This window comes from Periophthalmus magnuspinnatus, chromosome 15, assembly GCF_009829125.3.
Source record: "Periophthalmus magnuspinnatus isolate fPerMag1 chromosome 15, fPerMag1.2.pri, whole genome shotgun sequence".
NCBI lineage: Eukaryota > Metazoa > Chordata > Actinopteri > Gobiiformes > Gobiidae > Periophthalmus > Periophthalmus magnuspinnatus.
Window position 1 is genome coordinate 13577157 of NC_047140.1, and position 27501 is coordinate 13604657.

At 38.6% G+C, this 27501-nt stretch overlaps 2 protein-coding genes across 3 annotated transcripts in view; one reads left to right on the forward strand and one right to left on the reverse strand.

Annotated features, from left to right (window-relative positions):
• Positions 1-2778, forward strand: part of fancl (FA complementation group L) — a 49089-nt gene extending 46311 nt beyond the window's left edge. Inside the window, exon 14 of the mRNA XM_033980190.2 lies at positions 2695-2778. Coding sequence (XP_033836081.1) covers positions 2695-2727 — 33 coding nt within the window. The 3' untranslated portion in view covers positions 2728-2778. The remainder of the gene's footprint in view (positions 1-2694) is intronic.
• On the reverse strand, positions 403-27494 carry vrk2 (VRK serine/threonine kinase 2). Of its 2 annotated transcripts, none has more exons than XM_055227342.1 (15): positions 27331-27494; positions 23627-23768; positions 22410-22465; positions 20929-20998; positions 20241-20328; positions 18010-18118; positions 17837-17929; positions 16236-16368; positions 10226-10346; positions 9381-9439; positions 7132-7307; positions 6335-6463; positions 5627-5743; positions 4885-5049; positions 403-2969 (listed from the first exon to the last, which is right to left on the reverse strand). In XM_055227342.1, the coding sequence occupies exons 2-15, from the start codon at positions 23754-23756 to the stop codon at positions 2691-2693; spliced, it is 1725 nt and encodes a 574-aa protein (XP_055083317.1). In that variant the 5' UTR covers positions 23757-23768; positions 27331-27494; the 3' UTR covers positions 403-2690. The 2 variants fall into 2 exon arrangements, with proteins under 2 accessions (XP_055083317.1, XP_033836082.2); XM_033980191.2 differs by having other exon boundaries at positions 2910-2965; positions 27331-27471.
• Between the last annotated feature and the right edge of the window lie 7 nt (positions 27495-27501).

The window sequence follows — 27501 nt, forward strand, 5'->3', positions numbered from 1 at the left end:
CAAGTTAATAGCTACCTTTTACCTTTTATTTAGTAGAGATTAGCAGTTCCAGAGCTGGAATTATCCAAATGAGTTTAGTGAAAGTGTATGGAGTTTAAAAACACTGTGGCGCACTTTCTTTATTATCACATATGACATCATAAGGTTTTGTGTTAATGTGAGAATAAAATAAAATGGCCCTCATTTATTGTGGTGAAAATTACCGGTATGTATATTTGTGCATATGGTAAACAGCATGTGCTATTTGTGAACTTGTGCGCAGAGCTCCGATCCCGCCATACGCACAAGCATCTGATAATGAATGAAAACTAGTGTCATTTGAATGAAACTGCAAGATATAACGGACTAGACAGTGTTGTGGAAATGATCTGTAAAATAATAACAAAACGTACAAGACAAGAAGACTGTGTATATTGGTTTATTACATTTTCGCTGGTAAACAAATAGTCCCAGTACTGACAGAGTTTCTGCTGCGGTGGGGCCAGACCCATGGGGTAACAACACTTAAATACTGTCTGAGGTCCATCTGGCTGGCTATTTGGCCTTAGCTCAGAGACACCTTCACATTAGCATTTGAGTACGGGTAAAGATGATCAAACAATAGACAAGTGAAATAAAACAGCAGACATGCAAATGGAAAAACACAAAGTTCCCTATAGCCTTCCTGTGAAACTAAAGAGGAATAGTGTGGCTTTTAATACCTCTTGCAGTCTATCTTGGAAAACGGAAAAACAACAACACACAATACTCAAATTTCTACCACAACAGTTATATCTTTGGAGGTGTAGTAAAGTTTAAAAAGCATAGCCTCAACAGTAGTTCATAAGCAAACACGCTTAACACGCAAACTACAATATACTGCATTTGTTCCTAAAAGAAACAAGGGGCAATACATTACATGCAGTTAAAAGTAGTTTTCCAGTGCATTTTGCCATATGTTTGAAATTGGTGTATGTGGTACACCACCTCCAGTCAAGGCCACCTTCTCAAGTTTTGATGAATCCAGGAGAGTGGCTCATTTTGGTTGTACTCCAAATATATGCACAACTTTTGCCGTACAGAAGTTTTGTAAATGAGGGCCAATGTTTTTGGTGAGGAAACACCATAACACAGATCAAAAAATAGGGCAATATGGGTCCTTTAAAATAAAAAAAAACTTGTCTAATTTGTCATAAAAAGAGGAGAGGACAATAACCATTTTTGCATTTAAATGTTCAAGAGTCAGTGAAAGATGAGTTATGAATGAATGTCAAAGGTGTATTTTTATTTTTATTTTGTTTTATTTGAAGTGTCCTTGGTGTGACCATAAGTGGGTGATGGTTTTAGACAATTAAGAGTCTAGTATTTTATTGATACTTTGCAGCTGAGGAATGGTCATGTAAGGTACTTTTCACTGTTACCTTCACAAGATGGCAGCGTAAAGATGAACTAATTCTTTCTTGAATCTAGAGTGAGGTAACTATTACTTATCTGAACACATAAAGATGTTCATTGTATTTCCTCTTCAGTGAATCCCACAAAACAAAAATGAATACTGAGCATCAAAATACTAGATTATATTGTCTCAAGAAAACGGTTTATAAGCTGCAAAAAACTCAACTTAAAAAGCAGTGTTGTTCCAAACATGGGTGTAAGGTGATGTTACTGCATTTGTGTGGTTAATATTAAAGGTCCTCTGTTAGGCCAGATTGACTCCTTAAGCCATGTTATAATGCTGTTACCACATCAAAAACAGACCTGGAGTTTTTGTGTCATTCACACATTTGAGAGACCCTTTATTATTAGTTTGTCTACATCTGCAAAGCTCAAAATGCTCTGTTCCACCTTGCGATGTCATGAACCTGTAGTTTAAGTTAACAGCTATTTTTTACCTTTAGCTCAGTAGAGATTGGCAATTCCAGGGCTGAAATTATCCAGATGATTCTAAACACACAGTGGAGGACTCACAAGGTTAAGTGTTTTCCTTTTGACAGAAGAACTCTAAAATCTGTTATATTATTCTGTACTCTACACTATAGTGTTATCATTTGGACATTTGCAAATTCTGCATATTTAGATAGTCACACCAAATTCATAGAAAAATACACTGATGTAAAATAGTCCAAAACAAGCTGGACAGTACATTGGTGGAACAGTTGATTTTTGTGGAAATAGAAAATTAAAGCAATACATTCCATGGAATTCTTGGCATCTTGATGGAAAAACAAACACGAGGAGACGCTCCTCCAGGCCAAATAAGTATAACTTTTTGTGGAGATGCATGTCTGCTCATAGTAAGGACAGATGTTGATGAACATAGGTAACTATGTAACTTTTCTGATGTAGGATTGATCACCCTCTCATCCCTATTGAGAGTTTGTTTTAGTTGGAATGTTCCACAAGGCATTAAACACTATCTCCATGGACGCCTGAAGTGTAACAGTCATTTATTTCTATGGAGACAAGCAGGTGGTGCACAAAGGTTAAGTATTTTTGTAACAATAAAAACACCTGCAGTTGAATAAACACAAGAAAGATACATTTAATGCCAAACTGGAATATTCCAGGCAAAGCAATACTATCTCCATGGAAACAAGCAGGTGGCAAACCCTCCACTAGAAAGATTGCATAGTGCATCTTTAAGTTACATCACAAAAATTTACAAAGTAAAATTTGATCAAATTGAATTTTGAACACTGATGTGTTATTTTTCAGCCCATCACAGTGAAAATGGCAGTACAAAAGTGAATGTCAAAACTCAAAGAAACGAGAGCGACCAGGAAACAGAGTCCAGCGCACAGCCACCAGAAGAATACTCTGATCCGGTCAGAGCGGGTGGGAACTGCTGTGGGTGCATGGTCCTTTCCTATAAAGGAGATTTTGTAGTATTCCCTTTGGAAGTTTTTGTCTTTGTAAAAGTGATTCTCAGTGCCATTTTGAATTGCTGTGTCTTTTTGGCACTTTTGACTTCTTTCTGGAGTCCTCACTTTCTGTTGAAAAGTGACTGTTATTAATGTTCTTTAAAATAAACTACATATTTTTGTTATAATATTTTGCCTGTAGTTAATGATAATTAGACATATTAATCAAGCATAACATTATGACCACTGATTATATTGCAGCTGCGGTTTCAGATAAGCTTTGATCATAGACTGTATATTAAAGGTGGACTTAGTGAGAGAGATGTCACTCATAGCGTTAGTCTCAACTGGCTTCATTTGGCTGGAGCCAAGCAGTTATAGCGGCTAATCTGCAATCAGACCCCAGATTTGGAATTTCGAGTGCAAAACCAAAGAGCCAATCAGGAGCGACGCTGTTGAATGTACACGCCCCCTACCACATGCACCGCTGGGTAAGAAGGGGGTGGGCGCTTAGCAACACTCAATCGGTTGCTACCCTAGTGGGAGCGACCTCAGGGAAAGGAGGCACCAGACTGGTCTGTTATAAATGTTTATCTTGATTTAGGGACAAAATGGCAAAAGAAAAACACTGGGATCATGTAGAACGGGTTAATAAGAACATTTTAAGGTCAGAATGATGAGCCTCACAGCAGCACCGAGAGGAGCGATGTTTTTTTTTTTAGAAGAAGTCAATTGCAACCAGAACTCAAAGGAACCACTTCATGCCTGTGCACACTTCCTGTTTGGAACGTGCAGGTTACCTATATCCATTTATATACAGTCTATGCCTTGGGATATGACAGTATTTTATGCAGACCTGTGTCAAACAGGAAGATCCTAAATATATTGCAGTAAACCTCACATCCAAATTTACAATGCTTTTGCTGGTACAATTGTGTTTTTCTATAAGTTATTCAAAAACTCTATTGGCATTAAACAAAATGGCAACTAAGACTACAACTATAGCAACTTTAAATTCTTAATTTGCATTTTTGTGAACTTTCTGGGTCAAATTCTGATTACAATATTGCAACAAAGTGGCACCTACAAGATTTGTGCACTCCACACAACCTGTTTTTGTTTTTTTGTTTTTTACATGAAACTAAACACTAAATAAACTTTTTTTTGCTACTAAACTGTATGTGGTGTTTGAATAGCCACATGTACTGTTCCTATTCTTTTTGGGGCAATTTTAATGCAAACTAGGTACATTTGCAACTTCTGGTGAAAAATCAAACAAACACAAAAGTATATGTGTGTGTCCTCACTCCCGGACTACAATTTCAAGTAGTTGGTTACATCACACAGGACTGCCTTAATTACAGTCTTGGGTTTCTGATTAGAAACATCTGGCTACAGGAGCAGAGTTTAAAGTGTGGATACCCATTAGACCAATCACACTGTTCCTCATATGTCGAGACCCCGCCCATCCTCCCCTCACTCTCCTCTTTAGTCCTCCAGGTACAGCCCAGTTTAGCAGCTTTATTTCAAATGTGGTTGTGGGCAGAGTTTAGATGTTTAGTCTGACTTTAATATTGTATATTACCAATATTACTACTTTTCTGGCCATTAAAATAAGTTTAAATGTCCTGGTATTTTGTTCAAGTCACACTACAGACTCATTCATCAAGCATCACATCAACTTTGAGAACTAAACATTTTCTTGCTCTTAATAAAATAGTCAGTGGTCAAAATGTATTGGCTTATACACAATAGTAGGGCTGCACAATATGAGAAAAAGATGCGATATTAGATAAGTTTTTCTATTGTGATAATGATGTTATTGCAATATTTATACTTTTTGGCACTATACGTTCAGTTAATTTAACACAAAAACTGCACATGCCTTCATTTACTAGTCAAACTGGGTCGAAATTTTTTTTTGCTTTTGTGCTACATTTATTTTCCATTATTGCGTCATCCAATATTGATATTTCAGTATTCTGTGATATATTATGCAGCCCTGATAGTAGTATGTGTCATTTTAGTTCCTGGGTCTCACTACCTGTGTGTTGAGGTCTCTGTCTCTGATCAGTGCCCCTCGGAGGTGACACACAGCGATGGGCTCCAGTCTCTGCTCCTCCTCTTCCTCATCTTCATCAGAATCATCTATGGGGTATGGTTTGGATTTTAGCCGTGCCGCTCGGACCGGTAAAGACCGTCCTTCAGTCTAAGAGCAGAAACACAGGCAAGGACTCAAACCCACGTCTAGGTTAACAAAAGTAGGGCTCCAAATATACTCTATACTTTCACTCAAGTTACTGTTACTTGAGTAACATATTGTACAGTGTAAGAGTCAAAGTTGGTTACGCTTCACATTGTGAGAAAATCTAAAAGTGACAAAAGCTTTATGTTGACAATATGAAATGATATGAACCAGGACTGTCTGTAATCGCCCGGATAGCAACCTAAGCGGTTTAATGAGGAACAGAGCAGAGCTGAGACAATTTGTCCAGTGCAGACCCAAATGCATTTATTTTCTGAGACCAAAAAAATATTTACAAAATCAAGGAAAATTTTAAAAGAATCAGCATGGCAGTAACCTCTTGTACACGCAGCATCCTCACTCGAGCTCTTACTAATAACTACTTTTAATTATGTAGAAGTACAAAGTGGTCATTTAAAAAAATATTACTCGAGTACAATTTTATGCCACACTGCCACCACTCTGTATGGACTTTAAAAACACAAAGGAGTCTTAACAGTGTGATCCTAGGCCTTAGAAAACAAAGCTATAAACATTTTACCTTTTGTGGCTTGGAGATGGGGGGTCCTCTTAAATATTTGGAGTCGATCTGTTTGGGCTTCCTCTGCTCTTCCTCCTCCTCTTCATCCACCTCCTCTGGACATCCTTCAGCTCTGGACTGAAGAGTAAAAACAAAAGTTCAGTGTTGCAACAGAAACGTAGAAGAGCAGTAGTATAATAAGAATTTAAAATAGATGAAAGTTATTCATGATAAATAAGGGTTCTAGAAGGTAACAAATAAATAGCTCTAACTAAAATATTAAGGATAAATGTATAATGTATTCACAGTCTCAACCATTTCTATAAAAACATTGCCATAAGTATCTAATCCAATGTTTCCCACAGGTCTGTCTGAGACTATGATGGACTATGCAATCATTATATTAATAATTTTATTCAACAATGTGTTCGGAGTAAAAAAAAAGTGTCTCTTCAGGCAAATAAGGGCTGATTACAGATGGATGTGCAGTTCCCTCTGTGTGTCTAATAATGGTGAACAGGAGCAGGATCAAATAAGTTTTAATTCTTACATCTCGCTTTCCAATTTGTGTAATTTATTTTGTTGACTTTTGTATTATACATGTCGACTACTTTATGACTAGACTAAATGTGCAAAATACAAAATAAACAAAACAAAAAGAATAATGTGTCATATCACATTCTTGTTTAGTTCTTTAGACTATGATGTAGTACAAACCCAGCTCCTGACCTGTTGTGGTTTGTAGATGGGAGGCCCTCTTAAATATTTGGGGTCAATCTGTTTGGGCTTCCTCCTCGGCTCCTCTTCATCGACCTCCATCGGCTCAGCTCTGGACTGACCTCGGCCTCGTCCTGTTTTCTACCCAACAAAAAAAAAAACTATAATTAAAAAAATCTAGGTTAAGCAATAACATCTTCTCTTTGGAAACAAGCAGGTAGCAGACCATCAGAAAAGTTACACAAAAGTTACAGCAGACCTTTTAGAGTAAGAATGGTCCACTGTAAAGCATTAAACTTCTCTATCTCCATAGAGACAACCATATGGCACTAACAGGCCAAGTTACAGGTCAGATCTGTGGAGAGACAACCCCCTCATAGTAAAAACATCAAGTGGATTTAAATGCTAATTATAGTCCACTCTAACTCTTTTAAAACTTTGTTTTTTTAAAGCTAATTGGTGGCATAGTGACTAAGCTTGGGCTTCAAACTTCTGGGTTGATACCCATGTGCTTCTGTCAAGTTCAGCATCTTACAGTAAGATGTACCTAAGCAAACAATTGATTTGAGAGTTAAAGTGAACAAAGTCACAGTAGACCTATGTATTTGTGGGGTTCAGGTGATATGACAACATTCTCTTGGCCAATAATATTTAATACAGATGGGGGCAGCTAGAAAGAATCCTGCTAAAATGCAGGTTGTCATTGTAATATCGTAACTTCTGGGGTCAAGTCTAGGTAAAAATGGCTCTTGGTGTATGACATTATACTACTTTACCCATAATAGATAAATAAAAATGGGTATCTTCACCGTGTTTCTTGATGATGGCTTCTCAGGTCTGGACTTAGGGAGTGGCTCAGGTCTGCGGGGAGGGTCTAGGTCCAGTTGAGATCTGGAGCAGTTGAGGATCCCTCTGAGGAGCTGATAATCTGGTTTGTCCTGATAGTTTAAAGACTGCACATAGAGGAGGAAGGACGCCACTTCATCTGAAAGTCAAAAGTAGAAGTCAACTTCAGAAATTCTTGTGGCAAAAACTCACAAAACTAATTCGTATCTCTATGTATCTGACCCAAACTGCACTCACAAGACTGCACCTGCACAGGAATTCATGCAAAAACAACTATTTATGCAGAGAAAAGCACTAGGAAATAATGCATTTATATAAAGCCAGATTAAATTTGTGAATCATGAGTTTAATCTGCCTTTTTACATAAAAATACCAACTCACTCCCTTCTCCTTTCAGCAGTTGTCCCATATAAATCCTTATCATCTAAATAAAATGATTAGTCGATTAATACACACTTTACACTCGACTAAAGGACTTATTAAAGGAATTGGTCACTATTTAATTACATTTTTAAAGGTGCACTATGTAACTTTTCAGAAACAAGGGTCGTCACCTACTTGTCTCCATAGAGATGGTACCATTTCACCTGAAATGTTCCACAGTATAGCATTAGGGCCATCTGTTTTGCATTGATACATTGCAGTGACATCATGCTCTGGGTGTTCTACATGTATTGCTAATGGAGGAATGTTTAGGAGTGACAGATGGTGGTGACATATAGACACATTAGCAAAATGACAAAAAGTTTTAAAACTGTTTGAAAACTCAAACATTTAAGGAATCTGTGATCAATATCAGCATTCATGGTCCTGGTCCTGTTTAGGAGTTAGACTTTCAACAAACGGTGAGTGACTAACTGAAAAACGGTTGGTCACGGTTGATGACTAATTGTCTGTGTGTCTGTGTGTGAGAGACTAGCACAAATCAGATCACATGTTGTAGTTCCAGCTAAGTCAGTTCTTTAATCTGAGTTTTATTTTAACACAGTTTGACCATGAAGTCTAATAAAACAGAGCAAGCCTACAGTTAGCATCACAAGCCCAGGGAATGTTGAGGACATCAGTTTTATACTGTTTAACTATTAATTTATTCAATTACATATTTATTGCTCAAAAATGCCTAAAATTCTTACTCTGAGCCGGCCTGCCTCTCCATAGATCTGACCTATGGTTGACATCTGCTTGTCTACATGGAAAAGTTTTAACGCCACACTGTGGAACATTCAAGGCAAAACAATAACATCTTCCTGGAGGTCGAACCTCCTCCTGAACAGTTACATTGTGCAACTTTAAGGTAAATTTGTATTAGATATTAGTGATCTTGGCTGTTGATGCTGTATTGGCATTGACAGATGGGTCAAATGCAGAAGACAAAATTCTATAGATCTTTATGTGAAGGAAAATGTAATTGTCATTAATTTGTTTAGAACGGTCACAATAATTGTTATATTGAAGTCATTCAATACATGAGATAGAATGATACAGTTTTGGGGTCAATATTTATCATGGGTACTTTTTTCTTTTCTTTAACTTTTTTCTGTACTACAATAAAATTTGAACTGTTGGGGGTTGAATAAATAACTTCTATGACTCATTATAATAAAAACTAGCTACTAAAGTGCTATTTCCTTATTTAAGGTCATGTTTTATTGGCAATACTGCACATATAAAATCCTTTTGTGATAATCCCGCTTTAGGGTTATTGTGTCTGTGGCATAAATTAGTTTAAATGTTATTGTTTAGTGTCTATTTTATTTAGCAATACATGATACTTGAAAATATGTTATTGTGACAGGTCTATGTATGTTCATGGTAATTCCTATTGCTGTCAGCAGAGGGAGCTCTAACACAAATCTGATTTTTGGTCATAAGCCTCTTTCTTAAAAAAAAAAAAAAATCAGATATACTATAAGCATTGTTTTTATTTAAGTTCTAAAACATTAAATACAAATGGCAAGGTGACACAAGGCATGTTTAGAAGCAAATAAAGACAAAAATAAAACCGGATAAGTCTTTTTGTTGGATGTCCATAGATCATCTTTGTCTATACAGAGCCTTGTTATCAGAGGCTGCAGCTCCGCCCACTCGCCCATACCTCACCCATTCATCACCCATTCATCATCCATAGATCACCCATTCATCACCTCACAGCACACTGACCTCCCCCTTTCCTCAGAGGACAGATAACATCATTATTATTAAAACACCAAACCTGTCCCGACTCGACTGGATGAAAACTCCTTCACAGACTGAGGGAGATTCTGCAGAAACCTGGAAAACACAGGCACTTTCTGAGGACTGTGGATTAAATGAGACATATTAAGCTTTTTCAGGCACGTAGTAATAAACTATAACACTTTATTCACTATAAACTCCAATATTTATCTATAACAGCTTAATGATAGAAATGAATTGTTCAAAACTGCAGAACTGAGAAGCCGCACAGCATTTCAGTGTAGCAAACAGCAGATTTTCATTCATGTGTTTTTATTTTCGAAAAGAAAATTAAAACTGTAAAAGTTGTGTAAAAATCAAGTAAGTACAGAGCAGTGGGCAGAGATAGGTGAAACCTGGAACCTTCTGACCACTCAAGCCTCAACTGCAGGACTTTAGATTACTTGAATGAAATGAAAATACAACTTTGGTCCTCTGTGTCTTTTATGTGCTTTTAACCCTCATTATCTTTAGCTAAACCATTTTGCATGATGTCTCCTTTAAAGTCATCCCAATTTACACATCAGCACGCACACACAAACACACATCCCAACAGCCCCCACAGTGAAGAGTTTTAAGTCTCATCTTATGACCCACTTTTATTCTAGTTATTAGTCGTGTGTTCCTCTGTGTCTTAGAATAAAAATATAATATTACAATCATTTTATGCTTTATATATTTGAATGGTTTCTATTTATTGTTTCAGTTACTATTTACTGTCTTTTATTGTCTTTCTTTATCAGTGCAACACTTTGTTATGTGCTATATAAATAAAATCGATAGGAATAAAAGTGAGAGGTTTTGTGTAGGTCTAGAGCAGTACTCATGGTCCTGGTCTGGTACCTGGTCTTGGCCTCCTGGACTTGCCCTGGGGTCTGGAGGAGACTGCCCCAGGGCAGCTCTCCACAGAGCCAGTGCAGCAGACAGAAGCCCAGGATCTGGAGGTCACTGCGCCGCGACGGGGCTGCAACAACGACAACAATAATATTGTAAATTATATGCAACGTGTTAAAGCATAAGCAGTTTATTTTACAAAATTGCAAAATTGTTATTTAAAACAGGTGAAATGACAAACTACTCCCACCAATATTACCATAGGTTGATGTGTTAGCAGCAGCACTATATAACATAATTGTGCTTGCTCCTGTCTACTTCACTCAAAATCATTTCTTGATCAGCCAGATTTGGAGATTGTCCTGCATTTACATTTCAGATGGACCATTGCTTAGTCCTGGCTCAGCCCATACTCAGTCCTAGTTTAGTTCAGCTTTATTCTGGATTCTTCTGATTAACTTCTAGTAAGGTAGTTTTGGTTGAGTTTAGACATGGCATGGCTCCATTTTTTCTAAATACAGTTGCTTCACAGTCCCAGTACAGATATATTATACAAGCAGCTCTGCACACTGCGTGCATCTAATTAGAAAGCTTTTCATCTTCCCAGAATCGGGAAGTGTACATTAGCATGCTAGTTGTTGTTAGTTTTACTGTGACTGCAAAACTCATGGTCTCTGAAATCTGTGAAAAGCACTTATAAACTGATCATGGTGAATAATTAGGATGCTCTGAATGCATAAGGTAAGTGAGGAATAAAAACATGAAAAACCGAAGTAGTTAATTTGTTTAAGACAGTAATAATCAGCTACAGCGCCTTTAAGCCCATAATGATGAATAATTGATTAACAAGGAAATCATAAAAATGTATTTGTAAGGCATAACTCCCTTTGATGTATTTGATAACTTGTTTATTCCACACTTGAGTAGTGGTGCGTATGTCCCTGCCTCATTGGTCTCTCCAGGTTTGTGTGGCCCGTCAATACCGAGTCCAGCCCAGATCGGGAGCAGGACCTGGGGGACTGGAGGCTCAATAGTCCCTGGTCTGCTCTGGTTCTACGGAGCTCTGGAGAAATTACCTATTGACTGTCTGCAGCAGAGTGAGAAATGTCCCCGAGCCACAGACGCATTGATTCAAATGTAAACAGCACTGACCAGCCACTACAAAACACCTTACAATATGATTACAGCTGGACATAAGGCTGAAAAACAGATGAGATATCAAACGAGTAAACTAAAGTGAATTATACAAAGTACAGGTAAATACCCTACTGCAATAACAAAACACAATATCTGGATTAGAAGTGGACGATGCGAGATACTTCAGAAATTGTTGATTTGAAGCCACAGTACATTTGCTGGGACCCAGAATACACACTTCCTTAATACTTTGCAAAGATGTGTCTGGTCATGGTGAATCTCCCAGTTTTCAGTGGTGGTAAGGTAGTATTGAAGCCACAGGTGCCCTGGGACAGCTTCACAGAAATGAGGCTGCCAATCTGCACCATCGGCCCCTCCGAACTCCACCAACATTCACACACCACATTCTTACTGCTCTATGTGGCATACAATAAAAAGACAGACATTTCTGACACAAACTTAGCGAGATTTAGGCTACTTGTAAATAAAGGTCTTTACATTTATTTTATTTATTTACTCCAATAATACCACAATCTTCAACATAGATTCAATTAGATATTAATTTTACTTTTATCTTAAATTGTGCTCCTTTGTTACTCTTCTGTCAGCTCTATAGCTCCACACTGACAAAGACAGAGCTTGGTGGGCATTGACCCTCTGACCTTCTGGTTGGTGTGTGGTGTGATGCATTAGGGGTCGGCAATATTGACAAAAATATACTTTATGTATTTATTTATTTATTACATAATCTTGATAATAATATTGAGATGTTATTTCAAAAATATATGAATGTAACTTTTTTAACAGGTCAGTTAGATCAAAATAAAAAAAAAGTAATTTGAAGAAAAGACTAAATATTTGGAATAATATGTTGTGGTTGAGGTTCAAGTATCACTCAAAATATGAATGAACCCTAAAATTAAAAGTACAGAAATAGCACTTATATAACCTTGCTTTGGAGATTGCAGTAGATGTTTCAGTCTCTTTTTGAGATAATTTGTAATAGTTTCGATAATCGCAATTGTTGTTTAGGAGATATGCAACATTAGAATATCAAGTATATTGTCTACATTATCCATTTTTCAATATATGTTCCATCCCTTGACGCATTACCGTTATTATTATAATTTTGAGTTTAATTGCATTTATGTATTTGGCTTTTTTCAATATTATGTTTCAGCAGAGTCCACTTTTCCATAGAGTCATTTACACCTGATTCTCTCAGAGGGCAGTGGCTTAAATACAGCTGTTGATGCCTGTTATTGTAACTAATGTGTTTTTCACTCTCCTCCTCCAGCATTTATAGCTCTATGTAATTACTCACAACAATAAGCAGAGCAGGTTCAGTGGCTCTCATAAACACAGGGTCAATGGACTCAGAGGCTGGAAGGCAGTTTGAAGCAGCGTCCAGAGGAACAATACAGAGATCATTCAGGTCATGGACTGTATATCGTGACAAGTGTGGAGCTATGGAGCTGACAAAAGAGTAGCGATGACTAACCAAGTAACATAATTTGAGAAAAAGGTGAGATCCCTAATTTGTGCATATTGTGGTATTATTGGAATAAATGTAAAGACAGATTACAGGTGTCTAAACATATCACTAGGCTTATTGCTTGTTGGATAATGAGATCCCCATTATAATCTGGAACAGGTGTAAGACAAATACTCCAAGCTGATTGGTTGAAGCGTGACAACAGTGTAACAAGCCAGAAAATGTAAACGTCCAGTTCAGTCCTGTTAAAAAGCACAAACATCTTTCCCATCCAAAAATGCACATTTGAAAAAACAAAATGGTCTATAATTCCTCTAAAATAGGCTGAAATATATGATTGGCCTAGGCTCCGGGTTAATCAACTCTCTTTTACTAAGCCGTTTTAGATCAAATGTATGGTTTATAATGAAGAAAATACAAAATAATGATCTACGTATTGCATTATAGTAAAAAAAAAATAAAAAAAATCATAATGTGTCTTCAAGTCCATTGTTTGTGGAGGAATGTTTTCTGCAATAAATCAATTAACTGTCTCAGTGGCTTGCTGGAATATCAGTTACCAAGGTGAATGAAGGAACTACTGTTCAGAGTTCAGAGGTCAATTTAGGCTCCTCAATAATAATCATAATCATAATATAGTAAGCAATGTGGGTTAAGTGTCTTGCCAAAAGACACAATGACAGTGTCTGCCACTGGTAAACTGTGGCACCTTATATTCCCAGTGGTCTCCCAGTATTAACCAGGCCCCGCCCGCTTAGCTTCTGAGATTAGATGAGATCAGGCTCACATGCACGTTTTCTTCAGGTGAGAACTTATCTTTCAGAACTCAACAGCTTTTTAGAGAAGCACTCCTTACAAATATTAAATAACTTAGAACTCTGCTATTTTATTTTAGTTAGTGATCTACTTTTATCTAAGTGATGAGTTTTTTTAAGTTTCACTCTCCCAGACCGTCTCTCTCTTTACAGAGACACACAGAGGAGCGTGTTGTTGTGTTAATTATCTTGTATTGTCCCAAAGCGCTTCTGCCGTCTTTCCCCTCTTAACCTCTTGCTCCCTCGCCTCCTTTCCTCCGGACGCCCACCCGATGGGGCTAATTACACCATTTAGCTTAACGGGGTCAAGGGTTATCGCTCGAACATCGCCATGGAAACCTAACAACATCTTAGACTCAAACACTGAACAGGAGCGGACACAGCATGAACTTAAAGCTGTACACAAAGAAGAGAAGTTTGAATGATGAGTGATGAATTGCATATGCCTCTTTACATTTTAATTAGCAGATACATTGTGAATAAATATAATACATATAACATTCTTCCCAGACACAGCTTTCCCCCCATCAACCAATATCATGCAATATGTCAAAAACTCCAACTAAGGAAGTCCTGACCAAGACTGACTCAAGATTTGGAAATAGGACAAATGCAGAGGACAAATTTCCCTACAGAGACAATAAAGTGAACCTTACCTTTCCCAAGCATTTTAGTACATTTGAAATGTGTATTGACCAACCACTTACATTACATATCTCTATGTATCTGACGTAAACTGCACTCACAAGTCTATCCGTGCATGAACTCCTGAGCAGGTGTATTAATACAGAAAAAAGTACTAGGAAACTGCATTTATATGTAAAAATTCACTCTCTTCTGCCATTGTTCATATAACTCCTTATAATGTAAATAAAATAATTAGCTGGCTAATAGAAGTGTCCCAGGGCAGATGTGGCGCACAGACTCACTGCCTGAGTCACGTTTTTTCCTGTTTAACTTCAGGTTTATCAGCACATGTAAAGCAGCTCTCCTCTGGCTCTGATATCAGGAACGCATTAGCAACTTAACTGGAGACATGCTCCTTCCCTTAACCGCCAATCGATCTAGAGTCCAGGGTCTACCTTTTATTCCTTCCCTCACTCTAATCTCTCTTTCCCCTCTTCCCTCTTCATCTTTCCACACTCTCACTCACTCTTCTTTCTCCTTTCTTTGCCATCTTTACCTTTATAGTTCTCTCACTCCGATCTTCTCTTTCCTCTTTCTGTATAATCTCTACCCTCCTTCGCTTTTTTCCTTTCCTCCTCTTCCTCTTCCCCCTTTATCATTCTATCACTCATCTCCTCTCCTTTATCTCCCCTCATCCCTCACCTCTCTTCACTTTCACCGCTTGCAATCTCTTCCTTCCCATCTTCTCCTCCCACTTTTTCCCTTGTCTGACCCTCTCCCTTCCCTCTCTCTCTCTCATTCCTTTCCCATCCCTCTCCCCACTTTCCCAGTCATTTTCCTCCCTTCTCTCCCATCTCATTTTCTGTCTTCCCTCTCTTTTTCTCTTCCTCATCCCTCCTTCTCTTTCCCCTCCTCTGACAATTTTTTTTCTCTCTCCTTTCCCCTTTCCTCCTTCCTTCTTTCTATCATCCCTTGTCATCTCTCCCCTCACCTTTCTCTATCTGCCCTCTCTCCCTTCTCTCTTTCCATTTCTCTGTTTCTTCTCTCTCCGGCCTCCCCCCTCCCTTCTTCCCCTCTCCTCTCCTCTCTCTAATTAGCTTCTCCTTCCACCCCTCTGTTGTCCTATCCTGTTTTAATTAAGGTCTTTTGATACTTGGTCCAGCAGATAAGAGACGGGCTCGATACGGAGACCTGGGCTAATCGCCGCTCTGTTTATTTCCATTCAGATCGATACGGAGCCAAGGCGCAAAATGGCTGCTCAGCAAAAACTCTACATGAAGCAAAGTTTAACATGATCACAGAGACACAGGTGAGGGAGCTGTGCAAAATTAACTCACTTTTACATCTGAAAAACACAACGCATCATTTGGCCCAGTTCAGTTCACTCACTAACAGTTTGGACTGGTGCAAAAGCAGAACAGTGATGATTTTGGTCTGGACTAGAGAACTGTACAGAGTCTAACTTCTAGATAAAGTGCAATACTGTATTATAATGTGAATCACCACCTGTACTGCTATACCTGATATTCCCAAACTTTACCTGCTATTACCTGCTATACTGTCTTGTACACATGCTGCGCTGTATAAACTCTGTCATAGCCACAGTTATTTTGTACAACCCCAATTCCAATGAAGTTGGGACACTGTAAAATAAAAAAAAATAAAAAACAGGATGCCCCTGTCCCAGGTTTATTGGAACATGTTGCAGACATCAAATTGAAAATTGTATTCTGTATTTTTTTTTTAAGTTTTACACAGCATCCCAACTTCAGTGGAATTGGGGTTGTACATTCTAATATTCCTTTGGGAGGTTTAGATTCAATTCTACTTTAATACCTTTATTTTGATTGGATATTCTTATTCTCCTGCTGTTGTTGCAACATTAGAATTTATGCACAGTGGGACAAATAAAGGTTCTCTAATGTTACGTAAGGAAGAGCCTTACCCACTCCTCTGTGTGCGTCCAGACTGGTGTACTCTATGGTCCCGTCATGGCCTTTTTTGGGGTTCTCTTTGTACTCTTTATGTACTCCCTCTGGACAGTATCTGTAACACAGGCCGTAGTCTGCCAGGTAAACCTACAACACAGAACAGTAACAACTAATTATAATATTAAGACAATGAAAACGCTTAAGAGAGCATTTTATGGTGTTTAAAGCTCATGTTGATAAAAATGTTTTGTCTTCTTTTACCTTCTACAGTGTGTTTATTATAATTTATGGCAGGGGTTCCCAAACTTTTCAGACTGCAACCCCCAATATTAAGATGCTAACGACCCACAAGCCCCTTATACTCCAGGCCATTACAGTGTCTCAAAGTCCACATCCAGTCACAGTCTGCAGTATCTGTGTAAAGCTGAAGCCAAATAGATGAATCAAACTGCGTCACAATCTTTCTTCTCTTCATTCCAAGTAAAAGCATATTTCTCAAATAAACTTGTTCATTTCTATTGTGGAGCACGTGTGTAAAGATGCAGCTAAATGAGTCCGCATTTAGCATCCACATCCCCTGTCCAGGTAACCACAGAGTATAACCACAGAGTATAACCACAGAGTGTAACCACAGAGTATATCCACAGAGCATAAACTATGAAAGCTATGAAATTATTAAAATAAAAATCATGTGCCCGCAGCGCTGCCTTTGATACAAAGTGCCATATATTGACAAAAGAGAAATGAAACTTGAGCACAAGCGCATGTCAGTTCACGTGAGGATCAGCTGTGTTGTTCTGGTTCATTTGTTTGCGTATTTGTTTTAAGCTATAATTGAACAGACATCATTTAGGTTAGTACAAACTATGTTTTAAAATAGGAATTAACAGAGTTATGCGAGAGTGTATGTGACAGCGGAGGAGCACATGAGCTCTGTGTGGCTCTGTACCACAGTAGGGAAATCTACTACTACTACTTTTTTTCACTTTATTTCAATAATCATTCTACATTTTCTCACATTATCATTACAATGATATTTTATTACATATGAACTAAAGTAAAAATATAGATGATTGAATAAAATAATGTATATTATAATTTCTGAAATCAGCGCCCTTCACCCCACACTTTGGGAACCACTGAATTACGGAGTAGTCACTGTTTTCCATTACATATAGATGTATTGTGTGCCAATGACATCTGCAGATGTTGTGGTATGGGTGGATAAATATAGCTGGAGAATGGACCTTGTCACTAACATAATTTTCACACTGCCACTAGTTATGGTAAAAGAGCATTTGCATTATGATTCACATTTTAACTCTGCAAGTGTGATAGGAATGCGGCTGACCTCGGGCCGACGTACTTCCACAAGTAACAACACTTGGATCATAAGTATAATGTATGAATGAGCTTTTGCAACCCGCATCTGCCGAGGCAAACTGGATCAACTTGATATCAGCAACACGTCTCCTCCTCCTAAGCCTGGGTCTATCTGAACGTCTTTCTGAACGTCTTTTTTCTGCACACAGCTGAAAGAGAAGGCCACTGCGTACAGCACCAGGGAAGTGACTAGTGCGTGACTATTCCTTGTGCCTCTGGGCTTAGATCTTACCTGGTGTGGATCTCTGTGCCCCTGCAGTAGATTGGCAGCTTTAATGTCGCTGTGGACATACTCGTTTTCATGGATAAACTCCAGCACATCCACCTGCACAAACACAGAGGGCTCAGCAAGGAGACCATACACCTCTGAATGAGAAACCCTAAAACACAAAGTTTAGTGCTCACCAGTCTGGTCCCAAGCTGCAGCACTGTGTTGGGTTTGAACTGACCTCCATTTTGATCACAAATCTTCTGCAAATCACACCCCAGGCGATCCAAGACCATGAAGCGGTACCTGTCATCACAAAGGGTTAAATAGGTTGGATTTACGTTATGGCTGGGCAAGTTGGGAAAATATTTCAATGCAATTTTTGTCAGAAGTATTGCAGTTGCGATTAGTTTTTGCTTAGTTTGTTTAAATATAAGGATTCTGTTCAAAGTTTACATTTTAAACACATCCAGAAGAATAGACAAAAAGACTGAAATATGATCTGACAAACTAATACAAGAATCACATTTCAGAACATGTTTGTACAGATTTAAACTACAGGGTTAGCAGTTTTTTCTGCAAAATAGGAATAAAATAAGTACACTTGTTTGTAGAGGAAAGTAATGGTACTTGGAAAATTGCAGCCTTTGCTGATGATTAATGTTGCAGCTCTAATTTATGTAACAGAACATTGGACATGGTTTAATCCCATAGGCACAATTGTTGGCAGTAGAAAAGATTTCAGGACATAAGAATATAATTTTAAGACTCGAATAAAGAATAGGAGCTAGTCTCCATGTCCGGAGATCCGGTCGTCGAGGTCCCCGCCTTCGACTGCTGCCCGGATCTCTCCGCACCCGCCCCTCATGGCTCCTCCCGCAGGTGGTGGGTCCACGGGAGGACGGCCCCACGTCGTTTCTTCGGGCTGGGCCCGACCGGACCCCGTGGGGAAAGGCCCGGCCACCAGGCGCTCGCTGCCGAGCACCCACCCCAGGCCTGGCTCCAGGGTGGGGCCCCGGTAACGCCAGTCCGGGCGACGTAACTGGCCTCGTTGTTTCTCTATTCATGATGGGCTTCTGAACCGCTCTTAGTCAGACCCGTCTCCCAGGACCTGTTTGCCATGGGTGACCCTACCAGGGGCATGAAGCCCCCGACAACATAGCTCCCAGGATCATTCGGGTACTCAAACCCCTCCACCACGTTAAGGTGGCGGTTCGGGGAGGGGCAAAGAAGGAGCTGAGCCGGAAGGCGAAGCTCTCGATTTACCGGTCAATCTACGTTCCTACCCTCACCTATGGTCATGAGCTTTGGGTAATGACCGAAAGGACAAGATCGCGGATACAAGCGGCTGAAATGGGCTTCCTCCGCAGAGTGGCCGGGCGCACCCTTAGGGATAGGGTGAGGAGCTCGGTCACACAGGAGGAGCTCGGAGTAGAGCCGCTGCTCCTACACGTTGAGAGGAACCAGCTGAGGTGGCTCGGGCATCTGCTCAGGATGCCTCCTGGACGCCTCCCTAGGGAGGTGTTCTGGGCATGTCCCACCGGGAGGAGGCCCCGGGGAAGACCCAGGACACGCTGGAGGGACTATGTCTCTCGGCTGGCCTGGGAACGCCTTGGGGTCCCACCGGAGGAGCTGGAGGACGTGTCCGGGGTGAGGGAAGTCTGGGAGTCCCTGCTTAGACTGCTGCCCCCGCGACCCGGCCCCGGATAAGCGGAAGAAAATGGATGGATGGATGGATGGAATAAAGAATAGGGTTCAAAATTTGCAGATTATTACTTTCAAATACCGTGCATTGTTATATAGGCCCCTGCCCTCCGTGTGAAATTATCACATCGATTTCTAGAACCCTGTGAACACAACCTGTTTACACTCATGCTACAGTCGACAAACTAGGTTTACTATCTAATAAATAAATGGACAACAGAAGCTCAGTTGGCAGAGTGTGGGTCCTCTGATCCCACAGGTTGGTAGTTAGATTTCAGCTCCTGTATGTAAATACTATGACTGTGTCCTTGGGCAAGACACTTAACCCACCTCACCTCCGGTGTCTGCGTACACTGGTGTATGCATGTCTGTGTGAACCAGGGAGTCATTCCTTGATGTTAAACACTTTTAGTGCCTTTAAGGTAGAAAAGGCTCTGTAGAAAAATCTGATAATTGACCATTTTACCAAACTTGTAGGAAAAGAGCAAAAAATCTTAATATTATAGATGAATAGCTAGTTTGTATGCCCATTGTTTTACATACATTTTATTCTCCTGCCGTCCTTGAACATTGTGTAGCAACTTGCAACAACTTCTTTTATCTATAATGGTCAGGTATTCATACCCAGATACTACAACTGGTATCAATTGTAGTAATGTAGTAAGTATGTAGTATCCAAAATCTGTGTGTAGGAAGGTTCAAAGTCTTAAAGTGAGTGAAATACCTGAGGTCTTTGTACTGGGCCTGTCCTGAGCCCCAGTAAGTTGGAATCCCCAGGAAGTCCAGCTGCTTGGTCCTCATCCATTTCTCAACTAAAAATCACAAACGAGAAATTACTCTCCATCCTGTTGGCTGAAAGTAAAAAGGCAGTAATGACAAATTGGCTTAAACCCGAATGACCGACAACTGGATTGACAGTGTATAGATTTATATGATGGAAAAGGCATCATATAAATCTCCTAGATTTTATTCTGTATATTGGAATGTGTATTCTGCTTTCTCAATAAAAAGAATATTTGTGAAAAAAAAAAAAAAAAGACATTACATGAAATAATTAGACCGTACATACAAAACTATTACAATTATTTATGCCACAATTTAACAGCTCTGGTCCAAATCCAGAGCAGAGTTTGGGTGATATGCCAAAAAAAAAATCTAATTTTTTTGGAGCCAGATAACAATTTCGTCGCAGTTGTATTGAATGTGATCTGATGGCACAATTGCTTAGAGTGAGTATGGGGTTTCTACCTTTGACATCACAATCCTGAGAAAATTCAAAACTTGTATTATCTGCGGCTCGGAGACAAAGGACTTTTTACATATTGTGAAATGGATGAAATCACAGTTTGTTTTATCCCCATCTCGCCCAGCCCTACAGTGTAGATATGAACCATCTTTTGTCTGGTACTCACTCATGTCCTTCTTGGCCGCTCTCTGGTAAAACTTCAGCTCACAAAACAAAGGCCCATTCTCCAGATACTCCTGAACAGAACAACGACACGCTTAGAAATAAAAGTAAGGAAATTTCAATTCAATTCAATTCATTTATTTTTGTAACGCCCAAAATCACAACAACAGTTGTCTCGAAGGGCGTTCATGTTTTGGTTGATGGGGGAAACCGGAGTACCCGGAGGAAACCCATCCAGACACGGGGAGAAACATGAAAAACTCCACACAGAAAGGCCTGGTGACCCGGGGATCGAACCAACCTTCTTGCTGTGAGACATGAGTGATGGCACTCAGTCACCGTGCCGCCAAGACACAAAAAACAAAACAACAGGAAGAATCAGACACAACAGGAAAAATCAGACACATCAGAAAGAGCCGTGTTTTTTGTTGCAACACAAAGTACAAGAACAGCAGGAGAATAAAAATAATATTCTGCTGTATACAGAGTCAATATTATTAAAGATAAATAAGGATTAAAAATGGGCATACAATAAGTCATTCAACTAGAATATTAAGAAATAACTTTGAATAAAATTAGATACTAAATAATAGAGACTGACCAATATGTTTTTTTCATAGACAATACCAATACCTATTGTTTAGAATCTAGAGAAATGGATGGCCTAGAAGCTCTGCCAATATTTTTGAGCTGATATGCAAGACCAATTTAGATTATTTCCCCCAATTATGTAATGTAAATTTACTAGAAACTCACCCACAGTCCTTTCTTACCACAAACCTTTAAGAAAGCTATTTTTTGGAGTTATCTCTTTGCACTAAAGTGTTCAAATAAAGCAAATATTGGCCTGATATAATGGCCAAACGATAAATCAGTCTGTCTAGATCTAGATAGTATAGAATAATAAGTAGGCCTGTTACGATAATTTCTATATTGAATTATTGTCCAATATATTATAGAAAGAACAATCATTTTCTGTACTACGATAACATTTGAGCTGTAGAGGGTTGAAAAACAACAGTACACAATAATTATAAAGATTGCCAAAATGCATCCACATAGACACACTGTACAGTAACGGTCGACATATGAAAACAATGAAAACATCAACAACAACAACAACTTCCGCAACAGAGAAGGAGCAGGTAAAGGAGGGAATAAATAACTTCTATGATTCACTGTATACACAAATTAACTACGTAAGTCTTTCATTCTGCTGTATATTTATAATTCTGGTTTAGGACCATTGTGTCCGTCGCATAAATTAGTTTCAATATTATTGTTTATTGTCCATCTATATTTTCTTCAGAAATATATTGCAAAGTGTCTTATATTAACAGGCCTAGATGCAAATCGAGGGCATAACCTGAAAATCACTGCTTAATAATTCTTGTGATTTCAGTTTCAGATCGGCTCGTCGAGGGGGTTCCCTGATCATTTCCTGAGTACAATCACAGTTCTCCTTTATAGTCTAATTAAACTCACCACTTTGACAACAAACTGTGAGTCAGAAGGAACTGGTCTGTCCACATCCGGAGAAGCTACAGGGGGAAAGAGACATGCAGTTGTTGGTAATTAAAATTGGCATAAGAATAATAAACAATTGTGATTCTGATGAAAAACAATGTGCATTTTAAAATAATATCTATCATGAATTCTAAGCAAGTTAATGTTTTACTCATCCAGGTATGAAAATACTCAAAACAACATAATTAAATCCAGCTGACATAATAATGTTGTTTTGTGCATATAAAAGGGAAAATCAGTGGGAAAGTGCCAACCTTGATCTGGACAAAAAGCAAACTCATATAATCATTAGTTGTAGCTCTAATATTTAAAATAATAGTAGGTTTAAAAATGATGCAAAACGTAAAGAAATCATTTTCAAAAACTGCAGTAGTAGTGCATTCATAGTTTAGTGTGTGGAATAAAGTTGAGGATTTCTAATGTCTGAATAATGTTAAATGTGCACTACAAACCACACTGACAGGTTGTTTGCTCACGTACATTAACCTGGAACTAATGATGTGACGTTCGTGAACAAGTCGGGTCTTTTGAACAGTTGCTTAACATTTTTTTAAAAGAACCAAATATTTCTTCTTTCAAATGTTTATGAATTTGGATACTGATTTACGGTGAACCAAAACAAGAATCAGCACAGAAGTAGAGGAAGCAACATGAGAGAGAACTTTTTGCACAAAAAACATTTAGCATCACAAAAACATCTATTTGTTATTGTAGTGCAATGTTTTATTTAAAGTAGGGTAGACCCATCCCCACTCTCAGTTTGAACAATTTTAAAGAAATCTGAGCTTTGGCCATTGCTGTCTGTGATTACTTTGACCAATGTGAAAATTAATTTTTATCTACAGAGTATTTTGAATAGTTCTTTGAAATGAACAGATCCAAAAGATTAAAATTCCATAAAAGAGTCTCATCACCATCTGGAACATGTGGTCACACAATTTCATTAGGGTTTAAAATTATTTATTAAGACTTAAATAATTAAAATTTTCTTTGAGAAGGTTCAAAAATGCTTCAAAATATAAAGTTTAATTTATGACATTAATCCGATTCATTTTTTTAACACCATTGACAGCACCATTTTTAACATAGTGTTTTTAGTGAGCAAATCATGTTATAACATAGTTAAAAGCTCAGAAAAGTCTACATTTTGCATATGCATCCTTTAAATGTGTTACCGAGGTAGATGAGTCCGAACCCTCCCTCTCCAATGATCCGGCCCAGCCTCCAGCTCTTCTTCTCTGTATCTGTGAGAATGAAGCTGTCGGGTAAAGGTTTGGGCAGCGTGCGCTTCTTTGGGGGTGCCATGGAAACAACAAACTGAAAAAATAAAATAAAATAATAATAATACAATAAAATACTACCGGTACTTGATTTTTTAAACATGAAAGGAGAAGGTAGGTATTTAAAAACTACTACGTTTCTAGCTCTCACAGACCCTTTGGCACATCAAAAATATTCACTAGAGCTCAAAGAGTAATTGAATCAAAATCACACTATGAATGGACGCAATTAGCAAATCACAAAGCTGCATTTTTTTAAGTACCAGAATTTCCACACACAAAAAAAATCTCCTGTCTTCTTCTGCATAAAAACTGCTAACCCTGTAGTTTAAATCTGTACAAACATGTTCTGAAATATGATTCTTGTATTAGCTTGTCAGTTCATATTTTTGTCAATTCATCTCACAAAATTTGACCTACTAAAAAGTATACCATGATCAGAGAGAATTCTAATGCCAACTGTTCTGCATTATTTTTGCATTGATACTTTGCAGCTGATGCCATCAACATTCCCTGGGGGTGTGATGCTAATTGTAGGAACTGCTCTGTCTGAATCTCTGCACTTTGTTTTAACTAATCTAACCATAAAGAACTGACTTAGCTGGAACTACAACAGGTGAGCGGATATGTGCTCTTAAACAAGTCTTACACATAAAATTACAGTCACAAGCTAGCTAGCATTAGCCAACTGTTTTTCAGTCAGTCACGCTCACCTTTGTTGTTAAAACAGCAATACCATAAACATAAGATAAGATATGCCTTTATTAGTCTCACAGTGGGGAAATTCCAGTATTGCACCGCACAGTTAAAGAACAGACGGAAAATGGTACATGCAGTAAAACAAGATAATAGATAAATAGCTTAAATAATTTAAAAAATAGACTTAAAAATAATCTAAAAATAGACTGTAATGTAACATCTCCGTAAAGTGACTTGACTCTCTGTGATGCTGCTGCTCCAGCAGACCACACCGTACAGGATGGCTGATGCCACCAGAGTCATAGAAGGTCTTCAGGAGTGGCCCTCTCACTCTGAAAGACCTGAGTCTCCTCAGGAGATAGAGCCTCTGGCTCGGGCCCTTCCTGTACAGTGCGTCTGTGTTGTGAGTCCAGTCCAGTTTGTTGTTCAGGTGAACACCCAGGTACTTGTACAAGTCCACTCTCTCAATGTCCCTTCCCTGGATGTTCACTGAGGGGGCAGTAGAGTGGCGTCTGCGGAAGTCCACCACCATCTCCTTCGTCTTCTCTGCACTGACGATGAGGTGGTTCTGCTGACACCAGTTCACAAAGTCCTGTGTTAGTCCTCTGTACTCCACATCGTCATCTTCCTTGATGAGGCCAATGATGGCAGAGTCATCAGAGAACTTCTGCAGGACACAGCTGTCCGTGTTGTGTCTGAAGTCTGCAGTGTAAAGGGTGAAAAGAAAGGGCGCGAGGACAGTGCCCTGGGGCGCCCCCACACTACAGGTCATGAGATTAGACACGCAGTTCTTGGCTCTCACAAACTGGGGCCGGTTTGTGAGATAGTCCAGGATCCAGTCTGCCAGGTCACAGCACACCCCGGCGGTCTCCAGCTTGTCCCTCAGGAGCAGTGGCTGGATGGTGTTGAAAGCACTGGAGAAGTCAAAGAAGAGAATCCTCACAGTGCTGCCGGGGTTCTCCAGGTGAGACAGTGAGCGGTGCAGCAGGTAGAAATCACATTCGTACTCGATCCCAGGCTCCTGAAAATGTGTTGGCTAAATCCATTTTCTGTTTTTTCTTTAGTTTTATCTTAAAACTTTTTTGGCTGTGTTTACTAACTGCTGAACATTCCACCATAGAGATAAATGCAGAACGCCCCCAGCATGATATCACTGCAAAGTATTAACATACCTCTATGGGAGATTTGCTATTTTTGAAAAACCTTATTATTTCTTTGGGATTGGCTCTACAAACTTGTCATATTAATCTCATGGCATTAAGTCCTTTCAATTCACAACAATCACATCTTTAAAGTTGAATAAATGCATCACTTTCTGGAGCTATTGTGAAACTTTATTTATGCTGACAAAGTTGCTGACGACTTTTTTCTTTTATGAGAATTGTTCAAGTAGAGAGATATTAACCATAAACCAGATTAACATATCTGCAATTTGACAGTTAAACGGAAAATTCCACCATAGACTTCTGATCCGTCTCGAGCTCAGTTTAAATTATAGGGATTCTACAATGTGTTGATGTCACGATGTGTCACTGAATGTTTTAATCTGCATTGACAAACAGAAAAGGCACAACAGGAAAGCTGGGGGATTTTCCATTAAACACTCATGGTCCATCCCATCAACGGCTCAAGTCAATGCGACACTTTCACTATGAAGACACTTGATACCAGGGATGTCAGGATTATTATTAATATTTCTGAAGCAAAATTAAGTAATTTCTATTCAATTGATTCTGTACAAAAGTACAATTCATCTGTTAAGTGTTTTTCTATCTGTCTGTTTATGTTGCATTAACTTTATTATAGCATTCAAAAAGTCTGATTTCATAAACCAGATCATACACTAACAATTTAGATCACAGAAATTAAAGTGAAGGATTTCACTGTTGTTTGGTTGTGGTGTCAATAATGGTAAATAACGGTACTTCTACTTGTTAAATCACGGTACTTCTTCTCACAATATCATTATTAATGTTATTAATAGACACTAAAGGTGTTACTAATGATTATTTTAGTAGTCAACAAGTCAAATGATTACTTCTATTATACACTGAGACTTTTTGAACACATTTTTACCTAATACATGTTGAAATATGGAAGGATTTTTTTAACACTGTCACTGTCTTTGTTATAAAATGTCTTTTCGTATGTGTTTTAGTCTGCAGTCCAGATAACAATGATGATTACCAAAATACAATTAGTTGTTATAGTCGACTAGTCACAAGTCACTCTTAGTCAATTAATTGTTACAGCCATAATCGATACTAAACCATATCTGAATGAGCGGTGCAAGAAACACACTGTTCAAATCATTTCATATTGTCAACATAAAGCTTTTGTCACTTGTAGAGTTACTCACAGTGGGAAGAGGAACCACAGCTTTTACTTAAATAGGGGTACTGTTGTACTGTCAAACTAATTAGTTTCTTCAAGTAACACTGCAGATGAACCTGAGAATGACCCACTTCTGGCAGCAGGATCACCACAAGTTATGCATTCAGAAACATCAAAAAACTGATTTACAAAAACTGTCTTCACAAGATTCTGCTAGTCGTGATAAAGAACTCAACTGTCATAACAGGATATTTTAGTAAAAGATATAAAGTTACTCACTGTCATGTTGTTTGTCATGTTGCTCCCCTGATTAACATTGTGGTTTGTGATATTGATCAGTTTATATTGTTTATCTCATTTGATTATTCCAGACTTTTGAAAACAAAAACAACAATTAACAGATAAATGTGGCACCTCTTTCTTTAAACTGCTATTTACGATATTTGGAAATATTTCCTCGTGACCGTAACAATAAAGTGCATTAGTGGAGTAGCATCAAAGAGAAGCTAATTGCTAACTCCACTCGACTTTATGTGAAACATTTTATGAAAAACACAAACACCGACCTGCGAAACAAGCCCGCACCGTCCTCAGCTTGTCTCTCGGCGTGAAATTAAATGTATAAAGCTCAGATTTTCCTTTTATAAGAAAAGAAAACTGAGACTAACTCGCTATATAAACAGAATCACAACACATTCAGAAACTTCCGGAAGTACGCCCCGCCCACTCCAGTCTCA

Coding starts and splice junctions, on each gene's coding strand:
- vrk2 (XM_055227342.1), bottom strand. CDS start 23,756: ATGGCACCCCCAAAGAAGCGCACGCTGCCCAAACCTTTACCCGACAGC. Junction 20,329..20,928: donor AGCGGCCAAGAAGGACATGA/GTGAGTACCAGA, acceptor TGTGATTTTTAG/TTGAGAAATGGATGAGGACC. Junction 16,369..17,836: donor GGCACAGAGATCCACACCAG/GTAAGATCTAAG, acceptor TCTGTGTTGTAG/GTTTACCTGGCAGACTACGG.